This window comes from Neolamprologus brichardi, chromosome 23 (genome assembly GCF_056152115.1).
Source record: "Neolamprologus brichardi isolate AB-2024 chromosome 23, ASM5615211v1, whole genome shotgun sequence".
NCBI lineage: Eukaryota > Metazoa > Chordata > Actinopteri > Cichliformes > Cichlidae > Neolamprologus > Neolamprologus brichardi.
Window position 1 is genome coordinate 10604865 of NC_142125.1, and position 18394 is coordinate 10623258.

Sequence of the window (18394 nt, forward strand, 5' to 3'; positions counted from 1 at the left end):
TTGGAGCTTTAGTCAGTTTTGATTTGGTGTCTATTAAAATAAATTCTGTTTTATTGCCATTAAGTTTAAGAAAGTTGTGAGTAAACCAGGGATGGAAACAGAGACTCTGTGGAAAAACACCACGCTCACCCGGACCATGACAGGTTACATATTCCATATGTAATAATTATAATAATAATACATTTTATTTATAGGCCCCTTTAAGATCCTTAAGTTTATCTTATAATAGTCTCTGTCAGTGTTGGGAAGGTTACTTTTAAAATGTATTCCATTACAGAATACAGAATACATGCCCCAAAATGTATTCTGTAACGTATTCCGTTACGTTACTCAATGAGAGTAACTTATTCTGAATACTTTGGATTACTTAATATATTATCATGCTGTTTACAACTACATGAATGTACTATTGCTGTGATTTATTACTGTTACTGAAGGTCCGCGGCTTCGAACCGTAGTACAGGGACCTCTGGCTAATACGGTGGGTTCTGTGTCGGGCTCGTAGCTGAAAACTAGCTTTACTTTGTTGTCTGGGTCAACTTTGCTAGCGAGAGACAGAGAGAGGCGTTGAACGGCTGCTCCAACGGAACTTATTGTTTCAGAGGAAAACAAGAACACAGTGTACAGTCGAGTCTTAATAGCTTACTTACAACTGGGCTCGTCAGGCACTCTTCTTGGCTGCAGTGGTTATTATTATATTTACATGCTTCCAGCTCCCGTTTCTGCTCGATGACAGCTCGTACTTTTCCTTTTTCTCCCTCCCTCGCTCACAGACACACAACGTGTATGGCAGTCCATTCTCCCTGCAGCACGGACTACGCTGCCTATGATGCTACATTCTTTAGAGTTATACCGGTAGCATTCTGCCTATTAGCTTAGCACAACAACAACAAAAAGGCCTCTCTCACCCAGGAAACACGCAGAGAGAGAGTGTCACCCTGTAACCATGGCAACCGTAACGCTGCTGCCTGGAACAACAGAACATAGCTGTCAGACAAAACCCAAACAGTCCTGACCCGCCACAATATGAAACAGGGAAGTACCGCCGTGTAATCCATTTATTTCAACAAAGTAACTGTATTCTAAATACCACCTTTTTAAACGGTAACTGTAACGGAATACAGTTACTCATATTTTGTATTTTAAATACGTAACGGCGGTACATGTATTCCGTTACTCCCCAACACTGGTCTCTGTGCATCTCCACACCTGCTGGCAATTGGGACGTACATATTTAAGACCAGCACTCGCCACTACTCTCCGCCAAGCTTCAGTTTAACTACAGTTAGTGCTGGTGATCACAGAGCTGACTGCGAAAGAGTATTTTTGTTTTTAGAAATATTAATCTTGTGCTTTCAACCCATAGTCATTACCTCTGCTGGCCAAACTTACCATCATCTGGACGCTGGTCGGTACAAGACAGCTCAACGCAAAAGGCCCTTTCTTTTCACTCACCTGGCTGCCCATCTGTTACAGCACCCATGTAGCCCACCACCTGGAATCAGCGTCGCTTCACCTCTTTCCCCCTCTCGTGCGTATAAGCCTCCACCTGCCAAGTAAGACAAGATCCGTTTATACATTTTCGTCATGGCTCCTTGGACACCGCTTTTAACTCTGTCCTCCTGTCGTTCCCTGTGACACCTTGCTAGATCACCTGTTCCAAGGCCCTGTGAACATTGCCCCCTGCCACTGAATTATTCTTGTTGCCCAAGTGTTTCGTGTTGTTCATAGTTATTTGTGTACTCACAGTCTGAATCGTTATTAGTTGTTCTTGTAAAAAGAGTTCTGTTTCTCATGCTCACCTGTGCCTCCGTGTGTGGTCTGAATTTCGACACTTTTGCCCAGGTCGGCCCGGCTGTGACATAACCGAATGGAGAGATAGTCTCGATATGTTAGAGAACATAATTAACCCTTAGTGAAACCACATATAAGTTATGGTAACTGGAAAATATTTATGTTCAATATGTTGTGTTATATATTTTTTTTTATCAGTTTTAGGTTTTTGTGCAACTGTGTAAACCATCAGTAAAACCACATATTAATCATGGTTCTGTATCTAATAATCACAGTTTTTAAAAATTATTTTTCTCAGTATCATGTGTAAGATAAGCTGGAGACAGTTCTTATCTTCCTGCATTCCTCCAGACACACACAGCTGTCAGCTGAGATCAGCTCCAGTCCTCCCACAGCCTTGAACTGGATAAGTGGCTAAGAAAGTGGATGGACATGTGGATGTTATTATTAGCATTATGGCTAAAAAAAATTATTTTATATGATAATAAAAGAAAAATATTAATGGCAAATCAACATCTATTTTAGCTGGGATGGATATTCACTGTGTTCACGAAAGAAGTCGCATTGAATTGTTTATGTGGAAATGCTTATGCCACATATGTGAACTTCATCACTCTAATGTACACCGTGAGCTCCTATTTAGACTGAATAAGACCTGAAATGACAAAAATATATGTGAAAAACTCCCATGACTACAGATTACTGTTTCTGTGACACAGTTGTATCCACAAAACAAATCTATCAGCCATAATAGTTGACATCAACACGGCACATATTTTTTCATGCATTTTGAACATTTCAGTGCATCATGGTTGATTTTATTATGTATGATAAATTAGGTCAGGACCATCACACTTTGTGGCATCATTGGTCCACAGCCTGAGTGGGCAGCAGTCGTCACAAAATTATCATTCAGAAGGAAAACACCACAAAACTTTTTTCATCTTCTTCATTTTTCTCTCCAGAAGCACCGTGTATGGCTTGCTGTGGGGTTTAGCCTCATGGCCATCAAAGATTTTCCCTGAGTTAATGACAAGAATAAAAGAAAATGCCAGTTAAACAGATCCATCCTCATTCATCGTCTGTGAAATGGTGTAAAATGCAACACGTACATGCAACAGTGTGAAACACATTATGTAATATAAAAAAGTTACAGTGATAAAAACATCATTAAACTTACCTTGATCACCCAGAGTCAGCACTAGTGTGAGTATGGTCAGTTACAGTGGATAGATGGTGAGTTCAGTTGAGTTACTGAAGAGCAGTGGCACAAGTCACGCACACTTTCTGTCTTTAAATTCTTCCTGCAATCAGAGAGAGCAGGACAGCAGATCAGTGTATGCACATAGTGTAATTCAATATCATCATGTCGTATGGCTGTAGGACAATTATTTTTCACAGCATGTAAAGTGATCATATTTAAGCTAAAGGAAATTGTGACTGTGAACAGTTTCTTTCTAGTTTCTAAACGCACACATTTCCATTAGATTTAAAGTTCTTGAACAAAAAAAGAGCCATGGTCTTGCCTAGGATGCAATCTCTCCACAGGGAGGCAGTGTTGTCTTTATATTTGTGTTCATTCATGCCTGAAACGGAGGACAGCACATACACAATGAGAGAACGCAACACTTTGTAAAAATATATTACAGAGCAAATTTAAACACAAATGTTCTCATGTTTATGTTATATAAAGGGAATTAATCAAAGGTTTCTGAAATTTGAACCTTACATCACTAACCTCATCCAGTTTTTGGATTCAGCAGGTGGGGGGAAATTAAGATCAGTTGTATTGGCTCATTGTGGGGAAAAGAATTACAGGTCATGGTCATTTCTGTTGAGAGCTCCAGTAAATTTTCTTAGTGTACAGGCTGTGATCAGCTGACCTGCCTGTCTTTGTGGATGTACACAACTGAATTTAACCAGATGTCAGCAGATGTTTCTTCTACACTGACCAGGGGTCTTAAACTCACACCTGGGGGCCACTTGCAGCACATGTCAGCCCGTATATTGACGTGAAGAAATGTAATGCAATTTGACCTTTGAAGTGACTGTTTTTTGTCACTCCCGATCCTTTGATTCTGACCTGGTAAGACACACACGACTCGAGACAGAATACTTCACTTCCCATGTTCCTTTTTATTTACCCATGCGCATGGGGAGATGTGCACAGCGCAAAGCCTCCTGCAGATCTGAACGGTGCTCCTTCAGCCTGTTAGATTTATACTCTAAGTCACACAATACATTTAAACACTTTGATCTGACCCCCCACATGTGACTGTGATCATCGAATCCATACACTCCATCCCATGACCATTGGCATGTGCAGCTGTCTTGTCTCTTACCTACATATATCCTGGCTCCAAATTCTTCCTGCTATTCTCAGACATGAAAAATGTCAAATTGCCCTGTTTCTTTCCTCCTCCTTATTTCCTACTTAAGGCCAGGTCAGAGAGTGGTCACAGTGCAGATACATATGGACAATTTCTGGTGCCTCTCTTCCTACATTGTCTACCCCCACAGTTTCACATGAGCCATAGTTTCACATGATTTCACCCCCCTGCTCAAACTATTCATCTTCTGCTCCATTTCTGCAAACAGAGCCCTATCGTCTTTATCATGCAAGCCCTATATATTTATCCACAGAAGGCATAATAATTATTTGTGCATCCCCAAAAATTAATTTCTGTCTACTTTAAGACTGAGTAGAACATCACTAGCTTGATACCTGCAGACAACAGGAGGTGTATCACTCCTCCGGTTTTCCACCTGGAGTTAGTATTAACACTGCAATCTGCCTTTGGTGGCTTTTTGGCAGCACCTGTGACATTCAGCAGTCGCCTCATTGTTCTGACACACAAAACAAAACTATCCACTACACTAAACACTAACTACACACTAACTGTACACTCCAAACATGCTAAACGTGACAAATCTCTCACATCTCAAAACTCACTCGCTCTCTCTCTTTCGCTTGCTCACTGCCATCACTCCTAAAACTTTCCCCTCTTCCTAAGCAACCAAATGCCACATGTTGCCATATCATTTTTGATTGGTCCACATGATACATTTTTCCACCTATCCAAAAGGGGTGTTTGTTGTTTTGGTTGTACGTAGAGAGTGCTTGCTACCACTGTTCTTAGACAGTAAATGTGATGATAGTATTCAGGAAAAAAAACATTTTTTTAATCATGACTCTGGTTTTACGTGACCTTTCAACACAATTTAAAAACTGGTATATAGCATCTTGTTACTATGTCATCTTACATTGGTCATGTGATTGGTTTACCACAACTACTTTAGTCTTTCTCAGCCAATCAGCAGCACGATTGTTTTGCCCCCCTAGCTCCTGGTAAGCTGAAGACAGCTTCAACCGTCTGTTTGCTGAAAAACAGTAACGCATCCGCCCTGCATTTTCTTGTTAGTAACAGTAACTGCATTGTAACGATAGAAATAGTAATTAGTTAGATTACTTGTTACTAAAAAAAGTAACGCCTTTATTAATGCCGTTATTCCCATCACTGGATGTGACATCGTATGAGACCATTGTTTCATCTGCCTCCATAATGACGTCTCTCACCTTCTCAACAAATTCCAAAGTGTTGTGATTGCAGCCATTCCCCAACTCTCTGTGAATGGTACTCATGGCCATTGATCAGTGGTTGTTGATCAATGATCATGGCAATTTTCATATTAATGATCAAGGAACTGACCTCACAGCCCATTGTTCATTCAGTGGGCTGGTGGGAAATTTATAGACACCAAATTTAGATGCAATATATTGTCCACTTTTGACCATTTTTTCATTTTAATTTGTTGATGATGTTTTGACTGGATGCAGAATGAGAAATACAATATGTTCTGGTTGAAGGGGGTGCCATTTTTAACTAGAGTCTGAATATGTTTTGCGAACCAAACCTTATATACCAACATCAGAAACGTAAATATGGATCATGTCAGAAGCAAAGATTTTCTGCATTTTAGGAGGACAAAATTATACAAACACTATGAATCAAGGAATTCTGCTGCATGCAAAAGTTAAAAACAGAAATGTTTAAAATAAACATTCATGTGTTTATTTCAGGAACATCCTGACATTTATTACTGTAAAGACAGATGGCCAAAATCAAGTGCATATATCCATCAAGCAAGATGTTCAAGTTTCCAGAAAGACCTAAATTATGATGACTTGTTTGTTGTTTACCTGTAAATAATTTTCAAAATTTACACATTTTTCTATTTTATTATTCAGAGCTTAGTAAACATTTATCAATAATATAAATCTCTCTGACTCTACAGTCAAATAATTGTGTCAAAAAACTGATTGGAATTCTAATAAGATGACTGATGGGAACAATGTTTTTCAAATGAAAAGTAACAAAAAACTTTATATTTCTTACATAATTACAACATGCTGTTCCAAGTGACCACTCAATCTTTTCATATCAGAACCAAAACTATCTGAAAAGCATTCAATTAAATAAACAGACTAAATTTATATACAATTATATATGGATAGTCCATAAATGGACTGCAGCAGTGCAAGTTTACCTTTACAGTTTTTCTTACTGTCTCTTCCTACATGTTGTTCTTTTACAAGATAATTTTTAACAGTAACACATTGGTGGCTAACCCCATTTCATTTCAGTTTCTTGACTCACTTGTTGCATTTTTAATGTCTCCTTCCTAGTTTTCATATTTAATATCATATGCAATTGGTCCGTTAATTGCAAATCCAAGGTAGAAAGACACTTTTTCTGTGCTGAAGCCACTTCTGATTCCACTTATGCGAGCTGGACGCACCGGAATCTTCTGTTTACCATAGTTTGCATACATGTCTTCTTGCTCAATGGTTCCACTAACCCTATGTAGGCGGCTGATGATTGCTTTTTCCTTAAATATGTCTCCGTTCCTCCAAAGTTGTGCCAAAGTATCACGAGAAATCTTTTTCAGAAAGCTCTCATCTAGTGTGGGTTTGGAGACAAACCTCTTTAGTCCCTCCTCTTTTGTTAAATAAAAGTAAGCAATGGTGCTTCTCTTGTGCAATAACTTGGACAGGCGTTTGTGGGAGGACTTTCGAATAGCTGTCACATATTTCCCGATTTCTGTGTTTTCCTCAGTAGGACTGGGCCAGAATAACAGCAGAGCCAGATAATAAGCATCTGGGAGATGATGATCTAGTCCTATATCCTGCAGAGTTTCTAAAAGGAGAGCAGAAAGGTCTCCGTAACTCTTGACATGTTTCGATTTTGGTTTCAGATGACAAAGAACAATGTTTGATACGATGTAATTAATTTTTATTTGTATGTTGTGTTTTTGGCTGACAGCTTTGTGCAGAAATGCGTAGCATTCTGTGATCTTCTCCATCTCTTTGGCAGGTTTGTCCAAATGTTGAAGTATTCTTGAGAAAGTGTCTGCTTGGTTCTTTTCAAGAAACACTTTGCGTTCCTCGATATCCAATTTCAAATTGAGGTTGGACTTGTTTTCTTTTTCTTTCTTCATTTCTTCTGGTGTTGTACAGAAAAGCTGCACATACTTCTTAAAATGTTCAGAGACTGTTCTATGATTCAATGCATCAAATTCAGAGTTCTGTTTTATGTAGGCAAAGTAACAGTCAAGAAAATCAAATATCTCTTTGACTTCAGACTTCAGTTTGACAAGAAACCTCTCATGCTCGTTGATGATCTCAACACATCTGTTGTTGATCTCATTGTCCTCTTTGTGAACACTTGTCATCCTAATTTTTCCTCTAAGAAAGCTCTGGAGGTACATTTTCTTAATGGGGTCTTGTTCCCAAAAGAAAGGCAACTTGCTCAGTATGTCAAAGACCAAGAAAGCCATTTCTAGCATGCTCACATACCCATAAACATTATATGACTTTCTGGGGTAGTCCTGTGAGTCATCATCAGGTGTTTCTTCTTGTGGTTCGTCGGCAAGCTCTGCCAGCTCTTGGGCTCTTTGGAAAGCTTTCATACCATTGATGGCTATTTTAATGTTTGTGTGCAAGTCTTCTGGATTTTGTGATTTCTCCTGCTTTTCTCTGTCCATGTTATACTTTAAATTGCTTTTGTGAATTTGTCCGATTGTGTCAAAGGTGTAAGGATTTTCTTTAATGTCTTTGGCTTTTTCTGCCCACTTCAGAGCCTCTGGGTAGTCACGCTCATTGATGTACAAATATCTCGCCAGTGCCTGAGGAATAGATGATCTTGTCACAAATCTGGATGAGGCTTTCACAAAGATTTCTTGGACGGTTTGTCTCCCCTGCAGGTTATGGATTTTGTGTATGAGAGGAGAAAATTGTTCTCTCTCATCTCCATCTTTCTTACGTTGCCTTTCAATCAACATTCGTTCAATTGAGCGCATCAGTCGGTGTTTAACAACGAAAGTACTGAAGAACAGATCATAATGGAGCATCTGCATAGCAATTTCACTGACTTTCTTGTAGCAGCTTCTCTCCAACTCAGCCAGACAGGCAGATGCAATGGTCTGATGAAGTATCCGGAGTCCTTTGTATCCACCCGATTCTTCAATCCTGTCTATGATGAGAAGGTTTGAATATGGATTCATTCTTTCCAAAACACTGTCCTCTCTCCAGCGAAAAACTTTCATCCCTAAAAAATCCTCACAGAGAGAGAGAGATATTTCTGATTCTTCCACGTAAGTGTTCAGTAAAGCTAGAAAGGCAAACAGCTCAGACTCCTTTTTGCTGAAATCAAAATTCTCCAGTGTGTTATGAGCAAGGTCATCTATATATTTTTGGTCAAAATTGTTCTTCATGATCATGAAACTGTAAAAGTTTTCAGGTTTGTCATGAGTTTCTTCAAGCTCTTTGAGTTTCTTTTCAAAATCTTTCTGCTCTTGTGGGGTCAAAGAAGCAGTTATGAACTGATTCTGTGTTTGATTGTGCTGTTTGTATTGCTGCTTTGGACTATGGGAACGAACACAGTTAAGGATAATGACTTTCCAGTTTGGTGCATCATCTGCACTTACACTGAAGTTTTCTTCTACTGCAGCTTTACGTATGGAGATCACAAGATCATAAGGATTATCCGTTTCTTTTGAATCAACTAAGAGCAGAACTGGAGACGGTTTCTCACTTTCAAGTTTCATTAGTTTAATAACTTGGATGGCAACTTCTGTTTTGGGCATGGAGTTGTCTTTCAGCACGGCACATCTGAATTCATGACGGAGGTCCCACATCACATGCATTGCTAAGGTGGTGCCGCCACAGCCAGGATGGTGAAACAGGTTGAGCAGAACACACATGTCGTTTGAAGCTCTCCACTGAGATCTGATCAGCTTCATCAAATTCTCATACTTGTCTCTCTTGATAAATGGCTTCTCTTTGTCTTTGTCACAGAAGTAGAAGTTCCACCATTTCACTTTGCCACCTCTGTAGAATTCTTCTTCAACACTGATTCTAAATTCATGAAACTCTGAACTGTTTTCATCATATACACTTTCACATTGGTTCGTACACAAAACATCTAGAGCTGTCAGTAAATCTTCATCCTTCTGTGTTAGGACAACAGTACTGGAACCAGAAGAGGGAAGCAGCCGTACAGATGACTGACTGAATGGTCCCATCGCCATTATGGTGCCATTGATCTCACTCAGGGTTAGTTCATTTATGGACAGATGCTCAATGTCAAAGTCACACTTCTCCTTGATCAGCTCCCTCCATTTCAGATATGTGCTCTGCGACTCACATACACTGATGATGTTTTCCTCCTTAATGTGCTTTATGAATGACTTGTAGATATCAAAGACTGGGTCTTTCTCAGTGTCCACAGGTGAAAGTAGGAGGAAGATGATCAGATATCTTCCATGGAGGAGAACTTCAGTGTTGCAGATGAATGAAATTAACATTTCTACATACTTACTATATTGTCTGAGCCAGTTCTTATAATCAAGCGTCATGTTTGACTCACTGTTCAAGTCATGTCGGCCATTACAGAACACCCAGCTGGTCTGTTTGTAAAGGTTGAGGTTCTTTATCACTGACTCAGTCTGTCCTTGAAATTGTGGTGGTGTATGCAGATTGGCTACCCTCAACTCTCTGTATGAGTGACACAATCCACCTGAGGCAGCAGAATTGGGGTCAAGGTCTAACACGCAGAACAGTTTCAACTTCGTCAGAAACTGAAGATAATGTAGTTGTTCTTGATGGCTCTTGTTTACAACAACAACAAATTTGTCATAGTTATCAAGTGAGTTTCCACCACAACTTAACAAAGTCTTCAGCTTTTCTCCCTGGTTTGCTTCTTTCCTCACAGATTCTTTTGATAGAGTCATCTGCATCAGCTGACCTGTATGAACAGAAAAATAAATCAAAGTAAAAAGAAAGTGTTAGAGTGAATTGTTAAATGTTGCCATTGTGGTACTTAAATTTGTAAACCTTGTCTAAATGGCATGTTTAGATATTTTTCTGTTCCTCCACTGTCTCTAGGTGGGGGATGCAATAGCTACAAGTGTTTAACTTCAGGCACATTGCATGTAAGGTTCTAGGTGTCCTTTTTTAGTAAGGATGTTTACTTCCTGCCTTTTTTGGCCTCACCTATGCTTGTGTATGGTGAACCTTTAAAGGAATTAAGCCATATACAGGTTGAGGGGAGACGACCCTTTGTGATCAGCAGGAAGTCTCTCTCTCTCTCTCTCTCTCTCTCTCTCTCTCACACTCACACTCACACACACACACACACACACACACACACACAGCAGGGCTGCAGGGAAGGCATTTTCTTTGAAGTTGGCTGAGAAACAGGTGAGGAGCGTTCAGCTCCAAGAGCCTGGTTCTGACCAGACTTCCCTTGCAAGTTAAATGGATTGCTGTTTGTCTTGCTTTGTCTACACGTGATAAGTCTCTGAACCAGCGCAGACCCAACAGGAAGCATAAACAGGATCACTCTGAAGGTTAACAGTTCAGCTTGATGTATTTTATATATTATTGTGATTTTCATAAAATCATAAGAGAAATAAAAATGAACAATATCTGTCACTCAAAACTTTGAATTTTCCAGTATATAGAATACAAGTATGTCCTGACAAGTACTTTTTATGGTAATTTAAACTGGGGCTGCAACAATTCAATGAGTAATTCGAATAATTTTATTAAAAATAAGACAAATTATTTGCTTTTAAAGCTTCCTTTTAATGCACAGCTCTGTAGTGCTCAGTTGTCATCATGTAAATGCAAGTGTTTCACCCATATTTGGAACTTAAAATAGACCTGCAATGGAAACGTATCTAGGAGCGAAGTGTGAATAGAAAGTAGGACAACATTAAGCAGCCATCAGTTTTTAATCAAAAACACTGATGACTCAATAACAGCACCAAAGATTGGGTCAACTTGGGAAAATAAATCTGTTCTGAATTTATTTTGGCCTTCAGACAATAATTCTGATTGCTACGTTGCTGGACATAACAGACAACCAGAAATCCTGGATGACCACATAGGTGTGCTCACAGCTGACAGCCTGAGATGCAGCTTTCAGGACAGGGGATCAGAGTGCTCCTTGCTGGGCCAGGTCTGCACTCTAATAAAGGAATAAAGGCTGCAAAATACACTCATGCAGAGAGAATCCAGGGACACCTCTGTGAGACAGGAAATACCAAGCGAATGTGACAGGGAGTACAGGCACTGACAAATTACAAACCTAGACAGGGGGTCAAGAATGATGAGACTACTTTCCCAGACAGGCTGAATAACTAGTTTATTTTGCGACACCATAAAACAAACGATAGCGTAATATGAAACGGTAGACATTTTCATACCGTCATCCGACATATATTGTTATATCAAACATCCCTATGCTGTGGTATAGTACTCCTACAGGAATGCAGTTGGTTATACTCTAAACCACATCCCAAAGCTCTCATGAATTTATAGTTTTTACCTAAGAGCTTATACCTAAGTTGCACATTTTATTATTTGAATACATTCTTACTAGGAACAGGCTTCAACCACTACATAACCATGAATTGAAAAGTTAGTTGATTCTTACTTACTTATTCTTTCTTCCAGCTGACGGGCAAGTGGCAGCTGATTTATCTCTTTTAGAATTTGTATTGCGACCTGTGGAACTCCCTTGCTTCCATAGTGGGCAGTCATTAATTTAGCTATGTCCATGCTGTCCTTATCCTCCAGTTTACTCTGAGAAATAGGTTTACGTTTGGATTCAGTGTGTAATCTTAAATGAAAAATAAATGTTTTAAGATCCACTTTGGAAAGGTCATCAAGGATGTTCTTGATCTCCACAGTAATCCTGGATGCATCGGGTGACACTGTGGTCTGCTGGAAGAAAGCAATATTTAAGACTCCAACAGCTTTATTGATTTTTATTTTTTCATTTGTATAAAGCTATATTAATATGTATATAATATTTGATGTAGTGTGGTGTATAAATAATAACAGAAACTTTACCACAACAGTTCCTTTGTTCCAGACCCCCGTGTTCTGTGGCTTTGGTTGTTGAATTTCTTCCTTCTCTGAAGTTTTATCAAATGGTAACTGAATCTGTTTGGAGTCTTTTTCCACTATCCCATCTCTTTTGGATTCAGTGTTTTCATATGATTCTGGACGGTTTATTTTTTTGGCCTGAGCATTTCCTGGTTCAGTGGGTTTGGCAGCTTCTTTTTGGTCTGTAATAGGTTGCAGAGTTGGCTCCGGTTTCTGGTTCAGTAGTTTGAGTGCTGAAATAATTCTTACAGCAGGACCACCTTTTACATCTAGATCCACTAAATCCTGCTTCCTGAAGCAAACAAGGCAATCTCCAGACACATCTTCCTCTTGGAGTCGTTCTGCATATTTGCTGTATACATTCACATGCTGCACTAACCACTGGCTCACCTGCTCTTTGGTCCATTTTTCTACATATTCTGGGAACTCTGATTGATGCTTACATGCTTTTTTCAGACTTTCCAGATAAGCTGTGATTTTCACAGCAGGACCGTGTTTTATTCCGAAGTCCAAAATGTCTGTTTTATTGAAGGAAACTAAACATGCCCCCGACACTTCCTCTTCAGTAAATCTGTCTGCACAACTCTGTTGAACTTTGACGTCTGCCATCAGCCACTGGTGAACATCCTCTGTGGTCCATTTTTCAATCTGAGGTGGTTTTCTTGTTGTTGACTGATTCATTTTGGATCACCTAAATTTGAGAAAAAAAGTTTAACACATCATCTCTATGTGTCCATATTTCACTCCTTCATGGCTCAATATTCCGCCCGTTCCAGCCTGCAGCAAATATTTATCTTTTATCCAAGTACAGTCTGTTAGCTGCTACGTTAATAATAATAATAATAAAAAATGGCTGACAGGGCTATCAGATAACTAATAATAATTAAATGGCAAATATTAACGTGTGCACTGGCTATTCTTCACGCCTTTAAGGCAGATGACGTGTGATGACACGCACACGGCCTCGCCTGCACATATAGCCGCTGTCATCACAGTCATCCCTCAGTTCGATAGCCACTCTTCACCGAGCCAAACTGCTCAGTGGGGCCACCTTGTGTTGTACCTCGTTCCTCTCCTTCAGGGAACAGAAGTTATAGACATAACTATTCCTTCCCTTTCAGTCGATTCACTCGGTACAACACATAAGTATGGGACATATATACACGCCCCGCAGAGCAGCCACCGAACGGGAATCGGACCACCACATCCTTAGTGAGTGGTAGACCCAGCAGAAAGGACAGTATGAGCCACAGACAGCATTACTGCAGCATCGTATTACTTCCTGTGCCTGTTGCAATGCACTGTGGTCTTCTTGTAGTTTAATTTGGGGGCTTGATTAATTGCAAACTTTTGCACAGAGACTAATTTCATAGTGTACAACCCAAATTCCAGAAAAGTTGAGACATTCTTGTGGCCAGCACCAGGCCAATCAGCTGATCTCTGGATTAAAGAACACGTGCATTGTGTAACTGCTGCAGTGAGGTCCAATTCCCAATAAAAGTAACAGTTCCATGGCAACAAGGAGAACAAAAACTCTCTCAGCCCACATGCTGCAGTAATGCTTTCTATTTGCCTCAGAAGTCCAAGGTTGGAGCTGGGAGTGCCACCACTCAAGTTGATAAAGTTCCAACAGTAAAGCTGGAAAAGCAAGGTTTAACTACCACATGAAAACCATACCCTCCACTGAGTGTTGTACCCTTCTGTCCTGTTGTGTACCAGTATAAAAACTGTGCCTTTTCAGTGGGTCAGGGTCGGCTTACCTTATCTATCTCCTAATTTTTACCACACATTTATGTTTTATCTTTTATACTACAAAGATATGTATTGATAGTAGAATTATACACAGTGACAGTAACAGACAGAGAGAATTTGTGAGGGGGGGGGGGGTTCTAATACCTGCAGGAAAACAAGGCTATAAATATGGCGTGTTTGTTAGAGGGAAGCATCCCCTCCCCCGGGGTCTCATAAAAAAGTGTTTACTGCTTGGGTGTGGCATTCTTGTCTCTCCAGTCCCTTTAAAGACAGCTTAAAAACTAGGTTGAAATTCCAATTGTGTGATAATAAATTTTCAAGACTTAAACTTTGAGCATATTTGTCTTCTCTCTCATACAAAGAACCCAACAATAGTCTGGTCAGTGCTCAGCATATGGCTCATTTAGTGAGTTTTATCTTGGATTGTAATGTTGGAGTTGTAGGGGCTTCTTGGACTTTTTAGATTGGAAGTCCAACTTAAGGGAGTATTTTCAACAAGCACACTTGAGTGTACTTGGCTGAGATTAAAGTTAAACTTCATAATTGGATTTTTTTTTTTTTTTTTACTTTAATGTCTTACTGGAGCTGTCAGTATATTTTTAATTGAATATTTAGTTTGAACCTTAGTTCCCCAATGTAGAAATGTGTTATACTAGTTTTTTAAAAAAAAAATATCTCAGATTTGATTAAAACTAACATTAAAGATTTTTTTAATCCAGGGAGAAAAGCAAGAGCATTTTCAGCATTTTTGGACCAGCAATGAATCAAGCTCATTGTGGATAAACCTGTTCCCTGTTAGCAGTTAACCATTTCACAAACTGCGCAAATCTTTTAACTCACTTGTCATGTTTTTGTTATCAATATATTTTACAAACGCAGGTTATACAGAATATGATGCTGGACATTAAACAGAATTTAGTATTTAAAATGGGTTCAAACTTAAACATCTAGCAGTAATATTGATCTATACAATAAGGATGACATTTTTGTGCAGAGTATTTTACTTTTTGTTCATTTATTTACAATTTTCCAGTTATACAGTTTTATATGTAGTGGGGCGTTTTCAAAGTGTTTTATTGCTTCTTTTACTAAAGGAATGGTTCTAAAAAAATCCTCCACCACTCCTTATTACTAATAGCAAATATTTTTTTGCAATACAGTATATTTATTTAACAATACAAGTAGTACAAGTAATATTATTTAATTATTCTTCAGCCAGGAATGAATACAGAAAGGTGAAGATATGGATGTTGAAGGATCCTCTCTGCTTGCCTTTCTGGGGGATTAAAGGGATTCAATTATGTATTTTTTTAATACTTCTTAAAACGTATCCTAAATACAGACTGTGTATTGTAATTTTCAGAATTGTAAAAGATAACAATAAAATCATTTTCAAATCTGAACGCTTTGTTTGTGTTCAACAAGTAGAATGAGCTGCATGCATGCATGTCGTTATTAAAACAGGTGAAGTCTGTCTTTCAGTCATGTAGTGACTGCTGTTGCTCAACAGTATTATGCTTGACACTATGAGACACTATGAAACACATCACATAAATATCTGGATGTTGGAAGACAACTAATAAAGGTCATGAATAAGACTAAAGATATGGAGGTGTTCTTTAGATCTACAGATGAAATTCCTATAATTGTAGTTGGCAGCTTTAGAATTAAAATATAGTTTCTACATCAGAAACTTATTTCAGTATAGTAGTTTCCAGTTCTTAACCAGTTCTAAGTTGACAATGTAAATTAATGCACAAGTCAGTCTAGAGTAAACTGAAATCTTCCCAAATTGTTTTGCCAAAGTCCTTAGAATACATTTTTTTTAAATTAAAACAAACAAGCAAGCAAGCAAACAAACAAAGAAAAACCCATGGGAATTTATCGAGCAGCCATTCTAAAAGGGTAGTGAGTAAAGAAAAAACACACTGTAGCTGAGCTGTGTTCTCGGAAATTGAAAGTGAACTGGCCAAGTTCGAACTGGTTTGCACCAAGTTTGCATATACAAATGACTAAATGTAGCCTAGGCTACTTGGTATTGAAAAACTCCCCAAGTGAACAATATTTCGGTGTTGAATTACCGTTTCAGTGTGTTTAAAGACTTTCCTTTAGAATCTAAGAAACTTTGGAAGTTCAGCTGTATATCGAATGTGGATGGAATGCTGCTGTCAGCATAACATTTGTACAGCCCCTCCCTAATAATAAGACAATCCGTCGAGTGGTAGCTCGGTTTAAAGTTAAAGAGCACACGCTCACATTAAAAACGATACTTTTAACAATTTCTAAACATTAAAACTTTGCACAGTAATAACTCATTCTTGAATGATTCTCTTTGCCGCTACTTAAACATTTAGCCGATTTACAGGAACAGATCTGTAAATTTTTTTCTTTTTTCTCGAGAAAAAAAAAAATTCATAAACAAAATTCTCACCTCAGGCTTCGTTTTGGCAGTCGACTTAGTGAATATGAAATATGATGGCGCCTACTGTGTGCAGAAATGTAGGTGCACGATCAACATAACTGAGGCACTATGTAGCCTACATTCTGTTTTCCTTCAAATGCTCGAAGCGTCTGCGTGAAAGAGCCTCCTTTCACAGGAAGTGATGTGAGGTCCAGTTTCTAATCATAGTCGCACCCACCCACAGGCGGTTTAACTTGGTTTTGTTTTAGCAAACCTGCTCTGAGTAGGTAGGGCGAGGCTATTATCGTAGCAAAATTATTTGCGCATGTGTGTGCGCACTTTGGACTGCGTGGAAATAACTGTGTACATATTGAAATCCGTCTGTGTGTATTCAGATTTGTAAATGTGTCAAATCTGTGAGCATGCGTGGATATTAATGGCTGAAAAGTCTTAAATCTTAGCTTGAAAATACACTACGTTCCAAATTATTATGTAAATAATATAGTTGATACAAATGGCTGTCTGTATAATTTTCAAGTCATCAGTCATTAGAGCACAATTCAAATTGCATTATACAAACCTCCCAATGATATCTACGTTTTTGCAAAAAAGAAAAAAAAAACTCAAAATGCACTGTTCCAAATTATTATGCACATTAGAGTTTATAAACATTTTATTGGTTGTAAAGAATTGAAAGCTGTTATTTCTTGAATTTGCAGCATTAGGGTGGTCATATTTACTGAAACCAAAAGCTATTTAAATCAAAAACATCTTTTACATGCTAATATAGGACCCCTTCTTTGATATAAACTTCACATTTCTTGCACCCATTGAATTTGTGAATATTTAAAAAGTTTATGCTTGAATTTCTTTGTAAGATGTCCGAATAGCCTCCCACAACTGCTGTTTGGATGTGAACTGCCTCCCACCGTCATAGATGTTTTTCTTGAGGATGCTCCAAAGGTTCTTAATAAGGGTAAGGTCAGGGGAAGATGGGGGCCACAGCATTAGTTTTTCTCCCATAGCAGCCAATGGCACAGAGGTATTCTTTCCAGCATGAGATGGTGCATTGTCATGCATGAAGATAATTTTGCTACAGAATGCACACTTCCTTTTGTACCATAAATAAAGTGTTCAGTCAGAAACTCTATATAATTTACCATTTTTACACCTTCCAGGACCCAAAAGGGGCCTAGCAGCTCTCTCCTTGTGATTCCAGCCCAGAACATGACTCCCCCACCTCCTTGCTGATGTTGCACTCAAGTTGGGACATGGTTGCCACTTGCCATCCACTACTCCTCAGTAAACAAGACTGTTTGAAAATTAATCTTGATGCATTTCTGGGCCCACTGCAACTGCTTCTGCTTGTGGGTTTTGGTTAGGGATGGCTGAATGGCAGGTTTATGCACAACTGCAAGCCTCTTAAGGATCTTACACCGTGACTCCAGAGACACCATCAGCTTCAAATACACTATAAAGTCTAATTAGTTCCCAGAACTAGTAATGTTTACTTAAGATAACTATGTTAGAACAACGTATTCATTGCAAGTATACAGTACCAAGAATAATTTGACTGACTGTGTCATACTAATTGTTTACCCACTGATTAAGATACACTTCCTGTAATGGCATTAAAATCAACCCATTTTCAAATGCAAAAAAGTATGAGTCAACATACTGGACTCTGTTCTGCTGAACAACAAATAATTATATTGCCCTCATTGTAATAATCTTACAATGAAAAAAAAAGTCTCAGATTTAGTTATTCTGAATCCAAGGTTAGGGTTTCCACAACTTTGTTTTGCAAGTTACATTACTTATATATACTTATATATATATAATCAGTACAAATGTATTTATTGTCTTTGGATCAAATAACACATTTGTTTTGCGTTCAAACACAGAAGCTTGGTATGTTGTAATATTTTAAGGATTGCTTGTTTCCAGGCCTGGTATTACTGCCTGAATGACTGTCATGGATTTAGGTGTTC

The 18394-nt window shown here is 38.6% G+C and overlaps 1 protein-coding gene across 2 annotated transcripts; it reads right to left on the bottom strand.

Moving 5' to 3' along the window:
• Positions 1-5868: 5868 nt before the first annotated feature.
• LOC102783970 (sterile alpha motif domain-containing protein 9-like) lies at positions 5869-16560 on the bottom strand. 2 transcript variants are annotated; one of them, XM_035907613.2, is made up of 4 exons: positions 16434-16560; positions 12215-12941; positions 11800-12082; positions 5869-10100 (listed from the first exon to the last, which is right to left on the bottom strand). In XM_035907613.2, exons 2-4 carry the CDS (start codon positions 12929-12931, stop codon positions 6478-6480), a joined length of 4623 nt encoding a protein of 1540 aa, XP_035763506.2. In that variant the 5' UTR covers positions 12932-12941; positions 16434-16560; the 3' UTR covers positions 5869-6477. The 2 variants fall into 2 exon arrangements, with proteins under 2 accessions (XP_035763506.2, XP_087692660.1); XM_087836534.1 differs by having other exon boundaries at positions 11800-12085.
• Between the last annotated feature and the right edge of the window lie 1834 nt (positions 16561-18394).

Coding starts and splice junctions, on each gene's coding strand:
- LOC102783970 (XM_087836534.1), bottom strand. CDS start 12,931: ATGAATCAGTCAACAACAAGAAAACCACCTCAGATTGAAAAATGGACC. Junction 12,086..12,214: donor GGAACAAAGGAACTGTTGTG/GTAAAGTTTCTG, acceptor GCTTTCTTCCAG/CAGACCACAGTGTCACCCGA. Junction 10,101..11,799: donor TCAGCTGGAAGAAAGAATAA/GTAAGTAAGAAT, acceptor CTGTTCATACAG/GTCAGCTGATGCAGATGACT.